Raw genomic sequence first — 19,214 nt, 5'->3', positions numbered from 1 at the left:
TTTATGAGTTTAAGGTTCATCCTCAACTGTATTTGAGGTGTGTTTTGCACTAATGGCAGCAAAGCTTACAAAAGTGCAAATGCAAACAAGATAAAACAGTCAAATTTGGGGTGGTAAGAATGACTTAATAAACAGACATCACATCAGAATAGTCATATTACCTGGTTATTCTTTGAGTTTGTATAGATAGCATTTTAATCACAATCCAATCCAGCATACTGCACTGCCCTGGGCCCAGATCTACTTACAGGTCACCACATGGTATATTGCCAATTAATGATAGTTTAGCATGCGTGTGTAACTATAGCAGCAGCAGTAACTAATCCTCCTAACACCCTTTCAAAGTGCGATGACAACAGGCAGGTCAGGATGTCGTATTATTTACTGTGTCTAAACCTCACGTACATATGAGGAGAATAAAACAGATAACTAAGGCACAGCAACATGATGCCTTTTCTAACCCAGTGTAAGACTCAGCTGAATGTAAACAGGGTACAGCGAAGACCTTTTAACTGAAAGTCTTGTCATCGAACTGTTTTTTGCAAAAAAGGTGAATTTTATGTTTTCAAAAAAACAAAAAGGTGACATAACAACTGTTATGCACTTACAGTACATATGGTGAAAGTTAGACAAACTTTAATATAAATGAGAAATGTTTTTCCTAATTGTCTGACATTCCTATCTTTTCTTTGTCAGGAGAATTTATTAGCTTTTACACTTTGCTATCAAATGTGCTAAGTGGATTTGAATTAAAGTTTGAAAAGTTTCAATTTACTTTTATTATTTATTTACTTACTTATTTAACTTACTACTACATTCTCAACTTATTTCCCAGGATATTTGATTGACTTAAATAAAAAAATTAGGTACAACAACAAAACATATTCCCTAACCCAAATTCTGCATGGTCTTTTCTAATGATCACACTGTGCTAAAATAGTCCAGCTTCATCACAGTTTAAGTATTTTAACACCAGCAAAGGAGAGGTGGTGTTCCTCAGTGACACTTAATGAAATAACTCATGTAAGCTCTGTTTTAACTGTAGGTCAGCGTGCTCCCCCAACAGGTCTTGGTGGTGGAATTAAGAAGGCAGCGCCATGTGTCGTGCATGAGGCGTGAGCAGAAAAGACCGAACACTGACCTGTTTCTGTTGGGTTATCTTAAAACAGCCACACTCAGGTTGTACAGACACCTCTCCTTTTCTTACTGGAAACCAGAACCTACTACTGGAAGTAGCTGCACTAGTTGTAAATAATGAGAGTGGAACTGGAGCTAAAAGTCAGTTTCTTAATTTGTCCCTTTGCTTAATTTTTAACAGCTTTTGTCACTAATACTACTAATAAGTGACTACCCAGAGATTTAGTTTCTCTTTTAATAAAGTGCTAAAAGGTTTGTTTAGCATTGTGTTCAGGGACACTGTTTCCCAGAGGGCTTCTCCAGAGAGTGTGTTTGTTTACTATTTACTTTTACATGAATCTCTTCTCATTCTAAACTGCTTGCAAACTGACCCGAAGTCCATACTGCAGTATGCACAGACCAAAGAGGTACTCACACGAGGAAGTGGTAGAGGAAGCATTTCAATCCAGCAGGTCTCTCTAGGAAGTTGTAAACATCCCCCTGCATGCTAGTCTTGATGTAAGGGCTCTGGAAATCCTTTTGATGATGATGCAGCAGCCAGCTCGAACGAGGGAGAGGTGGTGGGACAGAGGTGATAGAGGGCTGACTGTTTATGATCTGCAGCGTTGGGTCCTTTGTGTCCGCTGGCGGACAGCAGGGAATGCCTGATCCATTATTCACCGCTGTGGGGTCCAGTTCCAGTGAAACAGGAGAGTAGTAGCTTCTGTCAGGTGCAGGAGCCTGCAGGGCAACACAACTTGTAGTAGTGCCAGTGGAGTCTGCAAGGTCAGCATCCATCTCCTGGTCCCGGATGAGACCTACACTTGTGCTTGCATATCCATTGGGACTGCTTCTTATAAACGAGCTGCCAAGCCTGTTGCCATAGTCATGTTGCACATGGCATGTTGTATGGAAGGAGCGTGCCCGCCTTTCCCCCATGTTGCTGCCTGCAGGATAGTCCAGTCTAGACAGGGCAAAGGGGGATGTCAAAGTACTGGAATTGGCCCCAGAGGTGGTGACCAAGGTTCAGGTTCTGTAGAAGGGAAGACCACAGCAGCATAAGACACCTAGCTAGGCATGGCTAGCTACCCGCTGCAGACAAGTGCGCTCTTTGCTGTGCTGCATCAGTATCCATACCTACGGTGGAAGAAGTGGCATGAGTCATAGAGATAGTATGACTGAATGTAATTAATTTAACATCAACATGAAAAATGTATGGCAAGGAAGACGACACGGTAAAGCTTAATTGGGTGAACCACCATAATACACCAGCTTTTACACAAATAAATGACTTTTGTTTTCAAACTGCATTTCTTGATATTATTATTTTTTAAGGCAATTATGTGCAGAACATTTTTAATCGTTTAATGAGATTGAAGAAGCAAATAAGTAAAAGCTAAAAATAGTGAAGGAAACATGAAGGAGATAGCATTTGTGAGTAAGAAATCATACTGACATTTCCATTAACTTTTGCAAATGGTTATAGGCTATGACACTGTGACTTATGATCTGTGGACATAATAAAACTGTAATGTAACATTCCCAAAACACAAGCATACGCAACCAATGTGGCAGCCACAGGTCAGCACAAAAGTCCATTTGCTGCCAGCTTTCTGTCAGAGGATTTTCTGCTGCAAAAACAGTATCCCAGTGCATCGTCATTGATGGATGTCAAAACCTGCCCTGTTTCCCATCTGGAAAGTAAAACAAATGCACAGCATGCACTCTGCAAACATTTAGAGAACATAATCCAGCATGTTTACCAGCGTACAACTAATTTTAAGCCACTACAGCTTCAATGTGACCTTCCCTAGCCGTTACACAAAATGTGTCACATCACAGAAGCTTAATCAACATGCACAGGCACAAATTAGACTGATTAAAGCAGTGGATAGCTGGAGCCACAGGCATGATTGTTTTGTTTTGTACCACATCTCTGCTGTTTTCACTTTTTAGGTTATATTCATGTTAAAGTTCGACTTTTCAAGTATTACTGAAAAAAATGCATGATACTGAAATACCACGTTGCAAATCAGGAACGTATTTGAAAAATTAGTTTGTCTGAAAATGAACCTGTAACTAAGTCTGGACATCAGGATGACTTGACAAAAACAATTTTCCATCAGCCTAATCCAGAGCAAGTAACCTCCTTGGGGACTTAAATACAATTAATTAGAGTATCAAAGGTAAGTAGGTGATTCATCTTCTCTGGAAAGACACTGAACCAGGTAGGGTGATAGATGACCGGATGCTGCTTAAAAGGATCGGAAAAAGTCTCATGGGACAAGAGAGGGAGGCTAATTGCAGGCAGCCACCCCCGTCCATATCTGTCCTCAGCTATGGATGAGCTGATGACAAGAGCCACATGCGCTGCTGTCTCCCTGTAGATAGAGTTTCTACCTTTAAAACTCCACAGTCATGAAACACACAATGAGCTGTCAGGCATGCACAGGTTGCTGAGGGACTCTACAGTTACAGAGAAGCCTATTGTGTAACTTTCCGATAAAGTGGAGCGACCATGGCAAGAAACCTATAACCAAATTAGGCTAAATTACGGCATGCGGGTTAGAATAAATTAGGAACATTTAAAAATCATCACTTTATCTAGTTTCATCTGCTGGATTTCACTCATGAAAGCAGTAAAAAAAAACTGAGACTGATGCCTGAAGCTGAATATTCAAGCAAATGTTTGGTCAGTCTTTGGTTTAAATAAGCGCAGCTGAGACCTTTGAGAATTAAACAAGAAAATATCAAACTAAAGTCAAATCTTACCTTTAACCCCCAAAACACACCTCACACGTTGTGATCGGCTGCAAATAATGTTATCTCTGAAGCCAGGCAATAACTTCGGCTTTTTTGCTTTTCATAAAATAAAACATCCAGATGTAGCTTAATTACATGCGTTAGAAATAAATTCCCAGCGCTCAAAAATATAGATAACATGAAAAATACATTGAAAACACAAGTCGTCAATCGATTGCTGTCTGCAGGACTTGTCCCTTTGAAGTGCATCGCAGCTTGTGCCCGAGCAAATGCTGCGTTCGTGGGTTAGAGGAAATTTAAGATGACAACAAGGTGGTACCCTGGCTGTCTGCCGTGGTGTAAAGTAGTAGCATCCTATAAGTGAAGAAGTGAAGTGTTTTATGGCAAAATCAACTTAAACTGTAATATATAACGGAATACACGTATTAATGATGTCTCATCCGGGCATGACAATGTCCAGTGTCATCAGTCGAGAGGGTGTGATTTTATGTCTGATTTGATATTGTCCTTATTTTTATTTTAGTAATATTAAAACAAACGATTACTCTATTCGTTGATTAATGTAGATTTTCTTTTTTTAATTAAGTTCAATATTCATATTTATTTATAAGATAATTCAAAATAGTCACAGGATCGCCTGTAGTATCCGTGCTGAGATCCATGATGATGTCGTTTTAATCTCTTCAGATATTTCACATTTATCATCAACACAGTATGTAGGCTGATAAAAGCCCGTCTCTTACATGAACATGTGCGTGCTGATGGATTATGGACTTATGACTTTCTACATAGAAAAGCTAACTTTATGAGGGTATTTGAAGGCACCGTTAAAAAAATAAAAACACAGCAGCTGGCAGAGGGGCCGCTGCAGGACACAGACACTGTTCTAGCGTGAATGCATACGAAGAAGGGTTGTTGACTCTTTTTCTTTATCAAAATATTACCTCTCCTGACATTGTATGCCACAATCAGGTGGCTAGAGTAACTTTCTGAGGGATTCTAGGGCAAAGATGTGCTCCTGGACACCTGTTGACTCCATTTATAACCATTCATTATTTCCTCTGGCTCTTTCTTTAATAATTAGTTGATTTGTTGATATGAAAATAGTATTAATTTATTTATTTATTGTCTATTTGTGTTTTTAATCAGGCAAAACAAAATCTTGGAATGTATGGCAAGAGTGTGTAATGATTATGATTTATTTATTTCTTCTTCTTATTGTTGTTATTATTTTAGATTTGCTATTGTCTGACATTTTATGCCTGGAGCAATGAACCAATTTATGAAGAAAATTATTATCAGACATGTTGCTAATTAAAATGCAGCCTAGATTTTCTATATTTTCTGTGATGGAATAATCCTAGTTCAGGGTTTCTGAGGGCTTCAGGGGTCCCTGAGGTGTAGGTGATAAAGTCAAAGGTGCACGATGAGCTGGTATTTCCACACCGGCAGGGGGCAGTAAAGATTCATTGCTAAATCAACCCATTCGCGGTTCTTGCCGTTTGTCCCTCGCTGGTGTCCGTAGTCATTGGAAAAACATGGCTTCACACACAGGCAGAGCGTTTCTGAGCTTAGGTCGAATAAATGCTGCTGCTTTTGGACTTCAGAAACCAGTGAACCGGGTCACATACGCGACCGCTTTGCCTGTAAAGTCTTCCACGAGTAATAAAGGTGAGTTTGACTGTCGCTACAAAACCATTGACGCTAATTCAGAATCAGTGCTGCACGATAAGCTAGCTACTTCTAATGCTGTGGCCAAGGCCACTCAGGGTGCCTCCTGATGCCAGTGATGTACTTTAGATTTTAAGAAAATCTTTCTAAAGACGACACATATATTTACTTTTTTTTAATGCAGAAGGTTGATGTGCAGCTGTAAGGATCAGTCTTAGTTTCCAGATTTTGGTGTTGGAGTTGTTATGGGTTCATTAAAGGCTCTTGTGTGTCTTTACTGTCGTTTTATCATAACTTATATTATACTAATACTACATGACCCACAGTACAACAGGTCATTAGAATTAAATTGAAAAATAACGAGCGCGCACTGGAGCATAACAATAAATTGTGTTAAAGATCATTAAACCAAAGAGCATGTTTTAAAGATTACATGGATCCTTGACAGGAAAGTTAAAGAAGCAGAGAGATGGAAAAAGTGAAGAGACCTAATAAAACTACAGCATTGTCAATTATATGTATAAGTTAATAAACAATATTTTTTGTACTACTTGATTATTTGATTAGTTAGAAAATGAATTTGTCCATCACAATTCAGATTTCTATGTTTTAATATATCAACAAAAAGATTCAATTTTACATAAAATTATCAATTTCTTATAAACTCCCATTCAAGAGTTTGGAGTGTACTTGACATATTTGTTTGAAAAAATCTCATGTAATAGCTTAAATAATGAAGAATCTTACATTTTATCAATAACTCAAGTCACTGTTAATTAGCTATTGAATCAATACAGCTAATTTTTAAAAGTGAAAACGTAAAACATAGAAACTGCACTTGAGAATTAAGAATAACGTGGTAGGAAAAAAGTGTCTTATTTCTTCAGACAGCATGAAATGCAGCTATTGCTTTTCTATTGGGGCATTTTGTTCATTAACTAAACATGGAAAATTATACATTTTAGTCTTCTCTCCAAGAAACGGTAGAGGAACCTTTGGCAGAAGACCCAAGAAAACTGTAAGTCTTTTTAAGTTACAGATATTATAACATTTAATGTAATTTCCTATTAAGTAGGTTGGCATTTTATTAAACATGAGGGCAGTCTTAGTTCTAAGATGTGCAGTCATTTATTTTCTCAGTTTCTTAATAAAAGAGCTTCATTTGTCACCTGTGTTTGGGGAATCAGGCAGGGGAACCCAGAACAGAAAAGATGCCAATGGATCAGGACTGGACTGCAGTTTATCCAACTGCAACACCCTTCAGACCCAGTGCGGTCCCCTTGCCTGTGAGGATGGGCTACCCTCTGAAGGGAGGAGTTCCTCCAGAGAAGAAGGGCAACTTGGAGCTTATCAAGGTAAGCATCCTAACATGGGGCCATGGCTAAAAGAGGTGCTTGCAGTTTTTTAATATAACGAGAAAACAGGTGACCTCATCTTCAAATAATGATAATACATAGATAAATACTGTTCTAAATTACGTAGTAGGGATATTTTCAGTCTGTTCAGAAGGTTAAGATCACAGACTATGTTTAGCCACATACAGTAGACTGTCATCTGTATGTCTTTACCTCCTCGTAATCATTATAACCGGCTGAGTGATGCTGGTGCTCTTGCAGTGCCAGTCGAGTGCTTTTTGCTCTGCTGCATGTCACTGATGCTTCTGTCTCTGTGCCCGGATTACTGAGCTGCTGTGTCCAGACACCAGCTGCTCCATCTGGACTCAAGCCACTTGCAGATCCACTTCCCATCACAGCTGGAACTCTGCCGTGCAGCCTAGTGATATTCATTTTGTTCTCTCACTCCACCATGAGGGGCTAAACTGTTGTGCATCCTTTACTTTTTAATCATAACTAAACTATAGAACATGTTGTTATAAATCTAAAAACATCAGTATGTGAAATGAGTTTTGCCTCTGTTTGTGTAAACAACTGCATATGGTCATATTTTTCTCACATGAGCAGTTGTGCATTTGACTTTTCACTTAATCTGTTGCTCATAATATTTTTCAGATACCAAACTTTCTGCATTTGACACCAGCAGCCATCAAGAAACATTGTGAAGCTCTGAAACGTAAGTTCTGGTGTTTTCTTCATGGACCACATTTCTGTTATTTAATTAGTTGTAATGTTTGGGTGTAAACTTGTCTTTGTCTGCCATCAGCATTCTGTACAGAGTGGCCCTCTGCTCTGGACACAGATGCCAAATGTGACGAGCACTTCCCCATAAAAATAGGAAGCACAGACTATGTGTCTGCAGGCCCATCTGTCAGGAACCCTTCTGCTCGTATTGTTCATCTCAAAGTGAGTGTTCCTACTGTTCCGTTGTTTGTTTTCAGACAGCTTTGAACATATGTTCTTCCTGATATTGGCTGTAACGGATATATATGTATAGAACATATAGGCCTAAATGGTGGGTGGAACAAGCTGGCATGTAAAATGAGATCCGAGATTTACAGAAATGCATAATCACCAGCTGACATCATGCTGCTGTCACTTTGAGCATCCAGAGAGACATCCACCGTGTAGTGACCTCAAACCTAAGAAACTATGCCATCAAGTCTACAGACAGATTAATCCTTGAATTATCTAAGCATCTACTGTGGTTCTGCTGCTTCTGTTGTTTATGTTTTTGACAACTTATTTTTTTTACAGGAAGGCGTTACACAATATTTAGTCATTGACATATTTGTTGAGGCATTTTAATATTCCTCTTAATCCCCCTACCATTAATCCATTGATGTGCAGCCTTCCTCACAGACCAGAACTGTACATGTAAACATACAGAGACATGTAACAATCACATTTAATAAAAAGTAAGATACAAACTGAGTGCTGTGCTCATATTGTTTTCCATATGTGAGCTATAATACTGGTCTGCCAAACATCTGTCACTTGAATGTGACCAAGTGTAACTTGTTAGGTTTTTTATTTTTGCTCTGAAACATCTCATATATTAAGTTATATGAACTGTATTTGACAAATTAATTAGGATGGAAATGTGTCACTTTTACCATTAATCACCAGCCATCTGCTACACTGACACTTTATCTTAGATTATATCATCAAGGTAGGAATTATTGAGTCATTAATCCCAGTGGATTAGGCAGGAAAATAGACCCAGATTCTGGGTCACAACACAATTCAGAGGAGTTCAGTCCTGGTCCTTTAGGACCCCTTTCCTCCTTCTTTTCCAGCAACCTTTACAGTTTCTGATTGGTTGAACACACCTGAACTAGGTAATCAGCAGTGGGTAGGGCAGAGATAGTTGCAAAACAAGAAGGACAGTGGCTCTTGAGGACCAGGATTGACACAAATGCTGTTATTTAATCTGTAAAAGTAAATAAAATTACTTCTCCTCTGATTGTTTCCTATGTGTATTTATCATTTATCTGTTCTGTATGTTTCACATAAGTCTGGAAACTACTGCCTAATCAATTTCAGATAATTAGTATTTCACATCTGTTTATTAATCTTTATTGTCATTGTGTGCCCAGGTGAAACTGTCCAGCTTGAATCTGGATGAACATGGTCGCAAGAAAATGCTCAAACTTGTTGGGAAGAGATACTGCAAAGACACTGATGTCCTCACCATCACAACTGACAGGTAAACTGCTGCTTCTTCAGCTTCAGTAAATGTCATAATAAAGGGAGGAAATGAAAACAGATGTCCTTAAATCTCCCCCTTTTCGTCTTTTCGTCCTCTCTACCAGCTGCCCACTGAGACAGCAGAATTACAACTACGCCATGTACCTGCTGACTGTGCTTTACCACGAGTCCTGGGTAAGATGAATTACACACAACTGATTTCTTTAATGATCAAGGAGAAATAAATTCACTGTGTGTTCCTACTGCACACACACAGTCCGGATATCAAACGTTTTCAGCCATACTGTTCCTTACTGCACCAAGGGCTAGCTAAAACACCTGCTTTGGTGACATTTACCCACTTCTAGCGTCATAGCAGAGTACAGTTTTATCAGGGGAAGTTTTGTCCATCTTGCTCAACAAGACACCAAGTCCATTAGGGGGTATCAAAGGTGAATGAGCAGAAGGATGGCAAACAGCAGCATTGTCCAGTTGACATTTCCCCACAGATGAGGGGAAGAACAGACTATCCCCTATCAGGTGTTGACCGTGATACTTGGTCACATTAGGCCAACCACACCACATCACAGAAGTCTGCCAACAGGTAATTAGCCCAGGTGCTGTTTGCCTTAATTTGCAGCCAGACACATAAAAGAAAATGACTCCACTTATTGTGCTGCGTGCACCATTAGGAGCTTTTCCCGTCATGGCTTGGGCACATTTAAAAAAAAAAAAAAAAGTCTCAGTCTGGAAAGGCGTCCGAGCCAGGAAGCAGAGCACTGTCCACTGCCCTTTTGGACACACAATGGCAGGCACAGTGCTAGTCCAGCAGGCTGGTGGAACCTGTGAGAGTGGCGTAGCGTTCAGGTTGTAACACTAGCCCACAAAGAACCCAATTGTAAGCAGCCACTGAGGTGATTTTATCTCTCCACTCAGGGAGATGGACCTTCCTTGCTAATTCCAATGGGTGCTAATCCAGGCAAGCATTGGGACTGATGGTCCATTTACAACTAGAGGAGCTTTACTAAGCACACGGTTTAAAATAGTTTAATCTTAAACTCCTCAGTTTAATAGTTCTTTATTATTTCAAAGGAAGCTACTGATATATTCTCAAGTGTCTAGCACTCCTTTCTCAGAGGGGCCTGGACCTGATTCACACGGAATGTTATATGGATCAGATATGTATAGCACTAATGATGGTCATTAACCTCAAACACCTGGAGAGCAGCAAAGCTGAGGCTCTGTTGTTACTCTGCTTTAAGCTGCTGCACAATGGAGCATGTTGTTCTTCAGGGAATGTGATGATGGGCAACAGACGGAGAACTACATATGGAGAAATAATATCTCTGAAAAAGGAGCATCAAAGAAGGGGTGAGGGGTGACCAATAACCCCCTATTTTATATCTGTTGACACACTGTGTTCCAAATCAGTTCCAGAAACGATTAATGTACAAATATCTAATATCCTTTGTTGCTACCCTGCAGAAAAACAACCGCTTCCACAAATATGAACCCACAATGCACTGGGTTCATATATGTAATTTCTGTATAATCACATGCACAGTTCAGATCTAATGCTACAGACAACCTAGTTTTAAGTCAGGTTGAGTACATTTTCCATCTGTGAGTAAAGTTAACAGATGTTCTGTTTTTCTCATCCTTCAGAAAACAGAAGCCTGGGAGGCTGAGAAGACTGTGGCAGACATGGAGGAGTATAGCTGGGAGGACAGTCCGTCCCAGAAGAGCATCTTAGACACGCTGTTACACATGAAAGTGGCCGGGGAAGGAGAAGACGAGGAAGTGCGAGAGCAGCTGCTGGGAAGAAGAGAAGTGCAGGAGTATAAGGACTCAGTCACAAGGCTGAAGAATGAAGGGGAAAGCGAGAGCACCATACTGCAGTACAAAGAGGCCGTTAAGAAAGTACTCCACCTGTAATACAGCTTAACACAAATGTATTTACATGAAAATGACCAAGAGCAGAAGCTACCTGTAATATGCTCCACAGAACAGTTTTAAATGCATTTTGGATTCCAGCTACATAGCAGTAACACACACAATTACTGTAGATACATCAGTATATAGAGTATACAACCATATGGTCAAGTAATGTATTTTCCAAAATAAATTTACTGTCATCAGGTGTATGATGCTGTCTTTAATACAAAAATAAAAGTCTAATGTATCTTTGTCTTTGAAGTTGGAAAGTTGTGTGAAGTTTGAGTGCATGATGATTAAAGCTTTCATGTATTAAAAGCTCCTTTTAGTCAGCGCATAGCCCAACTTCAGTTCCCATCGTACTCCTGTCACTGTCAGGTCGAGGAGCAGCTCGCTAGCTGAAAGGATGCTTTCAGTGGCAGCCTGCTGAAAGGTGCTTTGCCCTTCTTAAAGAGTTCTGGTCCACAGTCTGTGCACTCTAAGGTCAGAAGAAACCCAATGCACTGAGGAGATGTGCTGGACTGCAGGAGGGTTAAATACTGCAGGTCACACAGCAAAAAAACAAGCCATCTCTAGCCCCACAAAGGAAAAGACATGTTGACAATCTGAACAACCCTTGAATTGTAGCACTTTTTTATTTCTTGCTATGAAAGCGCCTATTAAGTCCCTCTGAAACCAGTACAGACAACCGGCATAATGTCCTTAAGGTTTGGCACCAAATGCATAGGCTGTATTTGGGTCTGCTGTTAGAAGTTGTTGCATCACAAGTAAAAATATCATAGTAACTATGTTCCATCATTTCAGGCATAAAGTACAGTATTTCAGGCTCACTGCACTGAGAGCAATTTCAGTCTTATAATAAAGCTACATCCTAGCTATTTGAATCTCAAGCAGGGGAAAACAGTTTACAAAAATAAAACAGTAAAAACAAACTTTTTTCAAATGTCTCTTCATCCTAATTACTTCATTAAAAATATTGTTGTCCTCAAAAGTAAAAGTGTCAGCCCATCGTTGGCCTTTCTTTCAGGAGCTCTCTCTGACCAGCACATACTTAATCAGACGCATGGAGCCTTTTTTCCCCCTCCATGATGTCCGGTAACGTCCCATCCTCTTCCTCTGACCCCTCCAGCTCACGACCAGCAGAATGGAGCAACAGCAGCTCAGCAGCACGGTGACACAGATGGCAACTGCAACCAGCAACGAATGAGCAGCTACATGCCAACCAGGTCCAAACCCTCCTGAGGTGTCCTCTCCACTGACGCCCTCATCCTTGGGATCATTGGGGTATTGCTTACTGCTCTCTGGGGAAGTTGGAGGGCTGGTGGCTGATTGGGAAAAGGTGGTGTAATAATGGGTGATGGTAGATGGAGAAGGCTGTGCAGTTGTGGTTGAAAAGGCAGGAGTAGTATGGGAACTGTAATGGCCCAGGGTGGTTGTTATGGTGGATGAAGGAGGCGTAGTAAAACTGGGTGTTGAAACTCTGGAAGTGGTCAGGGTTGTTATTTCTGCACTGGCCCCAGTGACTGATGGCGGAGCAGTTGAAGTAGAAGACGATGCAGCTGTAGTGAAAAGTGTTGACTGAGTGGTGCCCTGCAGTGGAGTGGTGGTGGTGATGGTGGCGGTGGTGGCGGTGGTGGCGGTGGTAGTGGTGGTGATGGCGGTGGTGGTCGGCACTCTGCTCACTGTGATGGGGGTTTTAACTGTAGGTGCTGAAGTCAGAGGCAGGATAGCAGGTGGAGGTGGATGAATGAACTGGCGCTTGTCTGAGGGCAGCAGCTCTGAAGCATTGACTCGACTGTAGTGGTGCGGTAAGACGCGCACATTCGATGTGAAGTATTTTCCAAATACCAACAGGTCTGGATCCACACCTGGCACATGAACAGATGCAGTAGAGGATCCTATGGTTTGGGTTTCTCTTCACTTTTTGCTCAAACAACAACAGTCAAATAACATTTTTATGATAATTTAATCAGTGAATTTTTACCATTAAATAATTTTTGTTCTTTAAATTGATACATACATTTGAAAAAGACTAAAAACAATTCTTCATCTCCATCTTTTACTATCATCAGAAGTAATATTAGTATCTTTTATGTACCCTAAGAAAAATGCAGCAATAGCACACTAAAAATACTTTACAAGTAGAATCTTTGAGTCATGTAGTAGTTGTAGCAGAAAAATGTACAAGAAATAATAAGAAAAAAAGTTAATTACACGGAAATATTTGGCCCCTGAGTCCTGTATTATATTACATCATAATATAATTATTGCTCATGTTTTTGTGTGTAAGGGGAACTTTACTGTTATAATTAGTTGAGATAATAGTCATTTTAATTAAATATTTTATGTGATGACATGTCTTATGAGAAGTTAAAAGTTCTTAAATACTTAATTCAGTGTATTAGTACCCGCTGACTAATACTAGTAGTAGTAATGAAGGCATAACCTGTTTCTTGGGAATAGTTATTCACAGTGATACAGTCCATGCCCTGAATGACCACTACTGACTAACTCTACTTACCTTTAGTGATATTGTACAGGACAACGTTTCCTCTGTGACTGAGGATGCAGCTCTCCAGTGTGGGACAGTGCAGGTGGAAGCAGTTCACGTTGTCCTGAGTGGTGTCATAGTGAAATATGGCCAAGTTACAGGAAACTGTAGGAGGAAAACACACACACACACACACACACACACGAGTATCATAAGAAACGTAAACTAAAATGAAAACAAGTCTACTCCGCTGTTCCGGAGACTTCACTCACAGTTTCGCGTCAGGCAACAGGTGCGGCTGCATTTGAGCGCAGTCTCCTCCTGGTAATACTTGAGAAGCTGCGCTCCTCTCCTCAGAGACTCCTCGATGTCGATGAAAACACCCGGGAAGCGTCGAATCCAGCAGTTTTTATAATAGGAGGTCGGCGAGCACTTCGACTCAGTGTGGCACACCAGACTCAAAGCCGTCAGCAAACCCCATGTGACATTCATTGCGCGTAATGTAAATCAGACCATGTTAAATTACAATCTGGACAAAGCATCGACATATCTGGGAAGCGGATTAGTTGGAGGTGACATACATCAAGTGGAGCCAGAGGTCTGTTCTGACGGGTGCCAGTCTCTCTCTCCAGGTGTGTCACTGTTACGCACCTGGAGGAGGTGGAGACACCTGCGGGTCTTAAGATGACCAGACTTAGATACGGTGTGAGCCACACAGACAATGAGCAATATGGAAGCTGCCTTTAAATCTCTGTAATGATGAATATTTAAAGCAAACGATCTCTTTGCTTTGATTTAATTACGCAGGGGTGGACACTGATGGAATAAAAGCGCAAATACCATATTTGTGAAGCTGATCAGGCAGCATTCCTGAGCAGATGGAGATGCACATTTGCCCTGGAAATATATGCCCTCAAATTTCCAATTACTTTGAACACTTTCAGGGTGTTTCCACGTTGGTATAGAAGGTGAGATTAGAGGTTCTTTCATCAGCACGTTACCAGTAACCTGAAAAAAACAAAAAACCAAGCAGTCTGGTTTCAGGTAGGTCAGACATCTGAGACCGGATTACCATAATTATATCAATCTACCTGACTGTTTGTAAATAGGATTAACAGATTAAGCTTTTTGCTCAGTGGTTTTGGGTTTGCTACACCTGTTAGACTGTTCCCCCCTTTGTGATGCGGTCTCTCCATCACCGTGCCACATTCTCACTTCACACTTACCAGATGAAATCAACCAAAAAGCTTAAAGAGCACAGGGTGTCTTTTCTAAAACAGTTCGACAGAAATCACAAGTCCACACTAGTTAAACCTCTTTAGAACTGATACTCCTTAATTAGACATATCAGTAGAGAGTTAAATGTAAAATACCTCTACAGATAAGACAATTTGACAAACTAACCTGGATATTGTGATCTCAGAATAGCAGCTGCTTCTACTGACCAGTAAAGTATTTGGCCGGTGTCCCAGCTGGATTTGTTTCCCATACCAGTGGGAATTTCACACAGAAACCTATTCTTTGCTTCAGAACAGCCACTGGTTGATTATTTGGAAACTGGTCCTTACAGTTAGTGCCCTCCAAACAGTACAGTGTAGTTTTCATGTACAGTTCTGAACTAACCAACCACAGCATCTGATCATATAACCCACCCTGAAAGGTGTCACTGTGTTAAACGCTGAGTTGATGCTTTAAATGATCAAATTATTATTCAGCACTGAAAGCAGGTAGTTGTTGCAGCTTTAAATTAGATACTTACCTTTGTTTTTTTTTTATTTTTTTTTATCACCAATAACTATCACCATATGGACAATTGGTGTTTATTTTGCAGCAGCAAGCAGCTCCTCTACTTCCTTTGAGCATTGCATCATGGGGAAACTCGTGTTTGCATATTAATATCTCTAGTTTGAAGCACAACACATTGAGAAACCTGCTAAGAATTAGTATGTAGTATAGAATTTGACAGGGGCTAAAATCCAATTTGTCACATTTTTCCTTTTTAAACAAATATTAAACCTACTACTATAAATATTATTAGAGACACCATAGCTAATGATTGTGCATGTGACTCTTTATACATTTACTAAGTATCACAACTGAGGGAGGCTATATTATAGTATCATTTTAAAAGTATAGTATCTAGCCATCACTATTTAGCAGCAGGAAACCTCGGTGATGTAACCTGAGGAATGCTAAGACGTTTGATTGTATCAGCATAGCACTTAGTTTTAAGAGGTATACAGGATGCACAGGCTATATATACTGTATTCTATTCATGTAACAGTAAAGAAAACATTGTTCACATTATTCAAAACTCAGCAACTGAGATGCGTTACATAAGAAACACTTATATTTTCATCTGACACTTCAGGCCAAGTAACAGTTACAGACACCTTCTGTAAAATCAGCTTACAGTTCCGAATCTGGTTCAAGTTAGCAGAGTTATTATGTGCCTTTTGTTGAATTCAGATACTTTTCAATCAACAGTAAGACAATACAAGAAACATATGACATTAAACATCAAACAAAATGAATACAATAACTCTTTTAAATCTTTTTAGCGTCTTCTTTTAACGACTGTTCAGAGGAGATGGATTTTGCACTGTACATAATTACTCAAACGCTCAAATAACACAAAACATTGACACCAAAAACAATGATATTTCATGGATGTGCAAAGGAGAGTCTATTTTAAATTACTTTTTGCCCCGTTGTAATTCATATTTAAGTCACAAGGTGGCACCCTGAGGTAGCCAAACTCCTCTGTAGCAAACACCCGCTGCACATGCACATGTGTAAAATAATCTAAATCAAAAACAAGCACTAGTAAAATGTGATGAAAAACACCACCAATGACAAATCTCTCATGCAGGTCTTGTTGGCTAGGTTTGGCTCCTTTGGTATAGAGACCACAGTGTATCATGGTCCTCTTTGCTCTTTTCTTGTCACTTTTCACACATAGTCTGTTCCAGTCCTGAATCCTCTTCCTCAGCAGTAGTAGTGTTCCTGATCACGCTGACAAAGCCAGTGTTTCTCTGGCCTCCTGATTGAGTCGTATGGTTTCAGTTTTAAGCTCATTTAAGGTGAAAGTAGTCCACTGTTTTATGTTAAAGCAAAGTCCCAACTGTGACTATGTCAGTCTTTGACTAGCCTGTAAATATGATGCTGTGCGCCATGCTCGCTAGTGGACACCTCGAAGACATAGGCTATGCACAGCAGGGTCTCCAGTGTGTCCCTGTTAGTCACCACCTGCAGACAAATGGCATAAAACGTCTTGGTTAGCGAACACATAAGTTGAAATGTTGACACTGAGATCGAGCTAATGCTCTATTTCTTATTTCCTTTGCAGAGTGGAAGAGCATCTGACAGTATTTTACTATTATAACTGTCACTATTATCATTAGACTCCCATCTGAAATCCAAACAAACTCTCATCGGATCAGGTTAAAAAACGAGTCATTATAGTTACAAAACTAATTTAATATCAAATTATATATATATATATATATATATATATATATATATATATATATATATATATATATATATATATATATATATATATATATATATATATATATATATATATATATATATATATATATATATTTAAGCATGTAAGCAGCTCCAAAGCCGGCAGACAACAGCTCAATTGCACTGCATTGAATACACTGAACACGTCTTACTGATCATTGTTTTCAGCCTTGCGATGTGGAATGTGTGCAATGTGTCTGCATGTGTCTGTCGTCTGTATGAGAGCACATCTGTTTACAAGCTGTTCATGGTTAATATGAGCTAAATCAGCCCATTCACAAACCTAATGACATGCTGCCATGTAGTCGTCTGTGTGGGCTCAATATGGTCATTGTCCCTTGGCCAGTGGGAATGCAACCACCAACAGAAGGAACACCAATGTCTTTGAACCATGGTATTGAGGACCACTTTGTTACTATGGTGATACCCTCCAGTCTATTCGCTTTCTGAGGTGCTTTCCTACTCATTCACAAAAGTCAAACTTACAACGGAAACAAAACACAACAAAAAAACTCTGCAAGAAACCATTACTGAAATATAACTGATCACAGGTAGTCAAGAAACACTTCCAGCAGTTACTGGTCAGTCACAGTCACCACCACATGAAATATCACAACACAGCTATTTTCAAGTAAAGGCCACTCGGTTTTCCTGTGTCATACCCTTTAACAGTGGGGTACCTGCAAAAAGCACTTCAAATTTGAAAGAAAAACTCAGGATAAGCATTGAAAATTCACATGGCCGTGTGTGCTTTATCGCTTCAGACTGGCATGAAAGGAACTACAATGATGCTTATCCAAATAAATTTTAAGTCAGGACCGTTTGTGCTTCTTCATATCAACACCACAAGCAGAAAAGGAGCTAATTTGATCTGCTAAAACAAGGAGTGCATGGGATTAAGTGCTGGAATTTTTTATTTTGTATGCCTGCAAATTATAAGGTTTTTAAAATAGTTCTGAAAGCAACATTTGAAAAATACGCTTCACATTTGTACACGGACAGTCAGCTCCAGCCAGCTGCTGCTTTGCTTAGCCCTATACCAAAAGGATTAGCCCAATGCTAATAACGCAGTTTAAACAACAGCGTATTTTACATTAATAATATGAAGGTTCACTGTCTGCCCAAACATCTGTTGGCTGTAATTCATATATAGCTGACAAAAATAAACAGTGGAATAATGTGTTTTAAAATAATTTTGTTAGTGTTTTGGAATAAATGTCCATTGGAATAGAATGAAGATGTCCTCAATGGGAGCAGTTCAGATTTGACAAATCTATGTGCTGTGGTTTTTAAACCTAGACTTGGTCCAATGTGGTTTAGATGGAATAAAAGAAGTAGAATCTTCATTTTCCCCTTTTCAGAAATAGAACATGCTTCACAAATCACAAACAGTGTTTTAAAGTACATCTAAAAACACAGATGAATAAATTATAAAATAAATAATAAGTAAGTAGTGCTTAGTTGCTGTTTTTAATGTTTAACTGCCTGTTTGCTATGACGCTGCACTGTTACCTTAGCTGCCTGATACTGTCTGTAATGTCACTGTGTTGCTATCTTAGTCACTATTGCTTTTCTTACAAAAAGAATACCAACTAAAAAGTGAGGCATAAGATTGGCTGTTATGTTGCTACTTAAACTACCTTGTAGTACATTACGAAGGCCAAAACAAATTTCCCTAAGTGGACAAATGAAATATATTCTGTCTTATCTTATTGCCCCAATGTCAAACTATTCATTTGACGTTAAACAGAATACCAGAGTCATCTAAATGAGAGTGACATGCATACACGCAGCTCCGGCATATCCCAAATTCCTGTGCGTACCTGTAGAATGGTGAAGTTCTCCAATACACTGTTCATCATGTACTTCTCTGGCAGATGTTTAAGTTTGTGGATGAAGTTGATCATGTATTCACATAACGGGGAACGATGGATCCGAAACACGTAGCGCCCATTCTCAAAACGTGCATACTCTGTCTAGAAAAACACATACAATACACTATGAAGAGTGCGATATATGAACACATTATACAACAAAACAGAGAATATCCTCTGGAAATATCACTAAAATATTAATTATCTACCAATCCTGTCCATTTGTCCAAGCCCAAGAAGAATTAA

At 39.5% G+C, this 19,214-nt stretch overlaps 4 protein-coding genes across 6 annotated transcripts in view; 1 reads left to right on the top strand and 3 right to left on the bottom strand.

Moving 5' to 3' along the window:
• kcnq1.2 (potassium voltage-gated channel, KQT-like subfamily, member 1.2) overlaps positions 1–2,055 on the bottom strand; it is a 134,609-nt gene extending 132,554 nt beyond the window's left edge. Inside the window, exon 1 of the mRNA XM_026364583.1 lies at positions 1,553–2,055. Coding sequence (XP_026220368.1) covers positions 1,553–2,055 — 503 coding nt within the window. The remainder of the gene's footprint in view (positions 1–1,552) is intronic.
• Positions 2,056–5,405: 3,350 nt separating this feature from the next.
• On the top strand, positions 5,406–11,330 carry mrps35 (mitochondrial ribosomal protein S35). The gene is made up of 8 exons (XM_026364532.1): positions 5,406–5,550; positions 6,516–6,568; positions 6,738–6,905; positions 7,560–7,620; positions 7,711–7,850; positions 9,044–9,153; positions 9,260–9,329; positions 10,800–11,330. Exons 1-8 carry the CDS (start codon positions 5,418–5,420, stop codon positions 11,067–11,069), a joined length of 1,005 nt encoding a protein of 334 aa, XP_026220317.1. The 5' UTR covers positions 5,406–5,417; the 3' UTR covers positions 11,070–11,330.
• A 762-nt stretch (positions 11,331–12,092) lies between these two features.
• Positions 12,093–14,052, bottom strand: LOC113166422 (MANSC domain-containing protein 4). The gene is made up of 3 exons (XM_026366551.1): positions 13,833–14,052; positions 13,591–13,725; positions 12,093–12,937 (listed from the first exon to the last, which is right to left on the bottom strand). The coding sequence occupies exons 1-3, from the start codon at positions 14,050–14,052 to the stop codon at positions 12,093–12,095; spliced, it is 1,200 nt and encodes a 399-aa protein (XP_026222336.1).
• Positions 14,053–15,888: 1,836 nt separating this feature from the next.
• LOC113166398 (transcriptional enhancer factor TEF-3) overlaps positions 15,889–19,214 on the bottom strand; it is a 31,850-nt gene continuing 28,524 nt past the window's right edge. For all 3 annotated transcript variants that reach the window (XM_026366506.1, XM_026366507.1, XM_026366508.1), the window contains 2 exons: positions 18,918–19,070; positions 15,889–16,809 (listed from right to left, as the gene is read on the bottom strand). In XM_026366506.1, coding sequence (XP_026222291.1) covers positions 16,696–16,809; positions 18,918–19,070 — 267 coding nt within the window. In that variant the 3' untranslated portion in view covers positions 15,889–16,695. The remainder of the gene's footprint in view (positions 16,810–18,917; positions 19,071–19,214) is intronic.

The sequence above is a fragment of the Anabas testudineus genome, chromosome 6, assembly GCF_900324465.2.
Source record: "Anabas testudineus chromosome 6, fAnaTes1.2, whole genome shotgun sequence".
Lineage (NCBI taxonomy): Eukaryota > Metazoa > Chordata > Actinopteri > Anabantiformes > Anabantidae > Anabas > Anabas testudineus.
Note: the sequence above shows the minus strand (reverse complement) of the source record. Positions and strands in the feature narration are given on the sequence as shown.

Bases quoted from the DNA above. Each gene is read 5' to 3' on its own strand.
- mrps35 (XM_026364532.1), top strand. From the start codon at position 5,418: ATGGCTTCACACACAGGCAGAGCGTTTCTGAGCTTAGGTCGAATAAAT. The intron at 5,551-6,515 runs GTGAGTTTGACT...TATACATTTTAG, and splicing joins GTCTTCCACGAGTAATAAAG to TCTTCTCTCCAAGAAACGGT. The intron at 9,154-9,259 runs GTAAACTGCTGC...CCTCTCTACCAG, and splicing joins CTCACCATCACAACTGACAG to CTGCCCACTGAGACAGCAGA.
- LOC113166422 (XM_026366551.1), bottom strand. From the start codon at position 14,052: ATGAATGTCACATGGGGTTTGCTGACGGCTTTGAGTCTGGTGTGCCAC. The intron at 13,726-13,832 runs GTGAGTGAAGTC...TTCCTCCTACAG, and splicing joins CTGTTGCCTGACGCGAAACT to TTTCCTGTAACTTGGCCATA. The intron at 12,938-13,590 runs GTAAGTAGAGTT...TTCATGTGCCAG, and splicing joins CCTGTACAATATCACTAAAG to GTGTGGATCCAGACCTGTTG.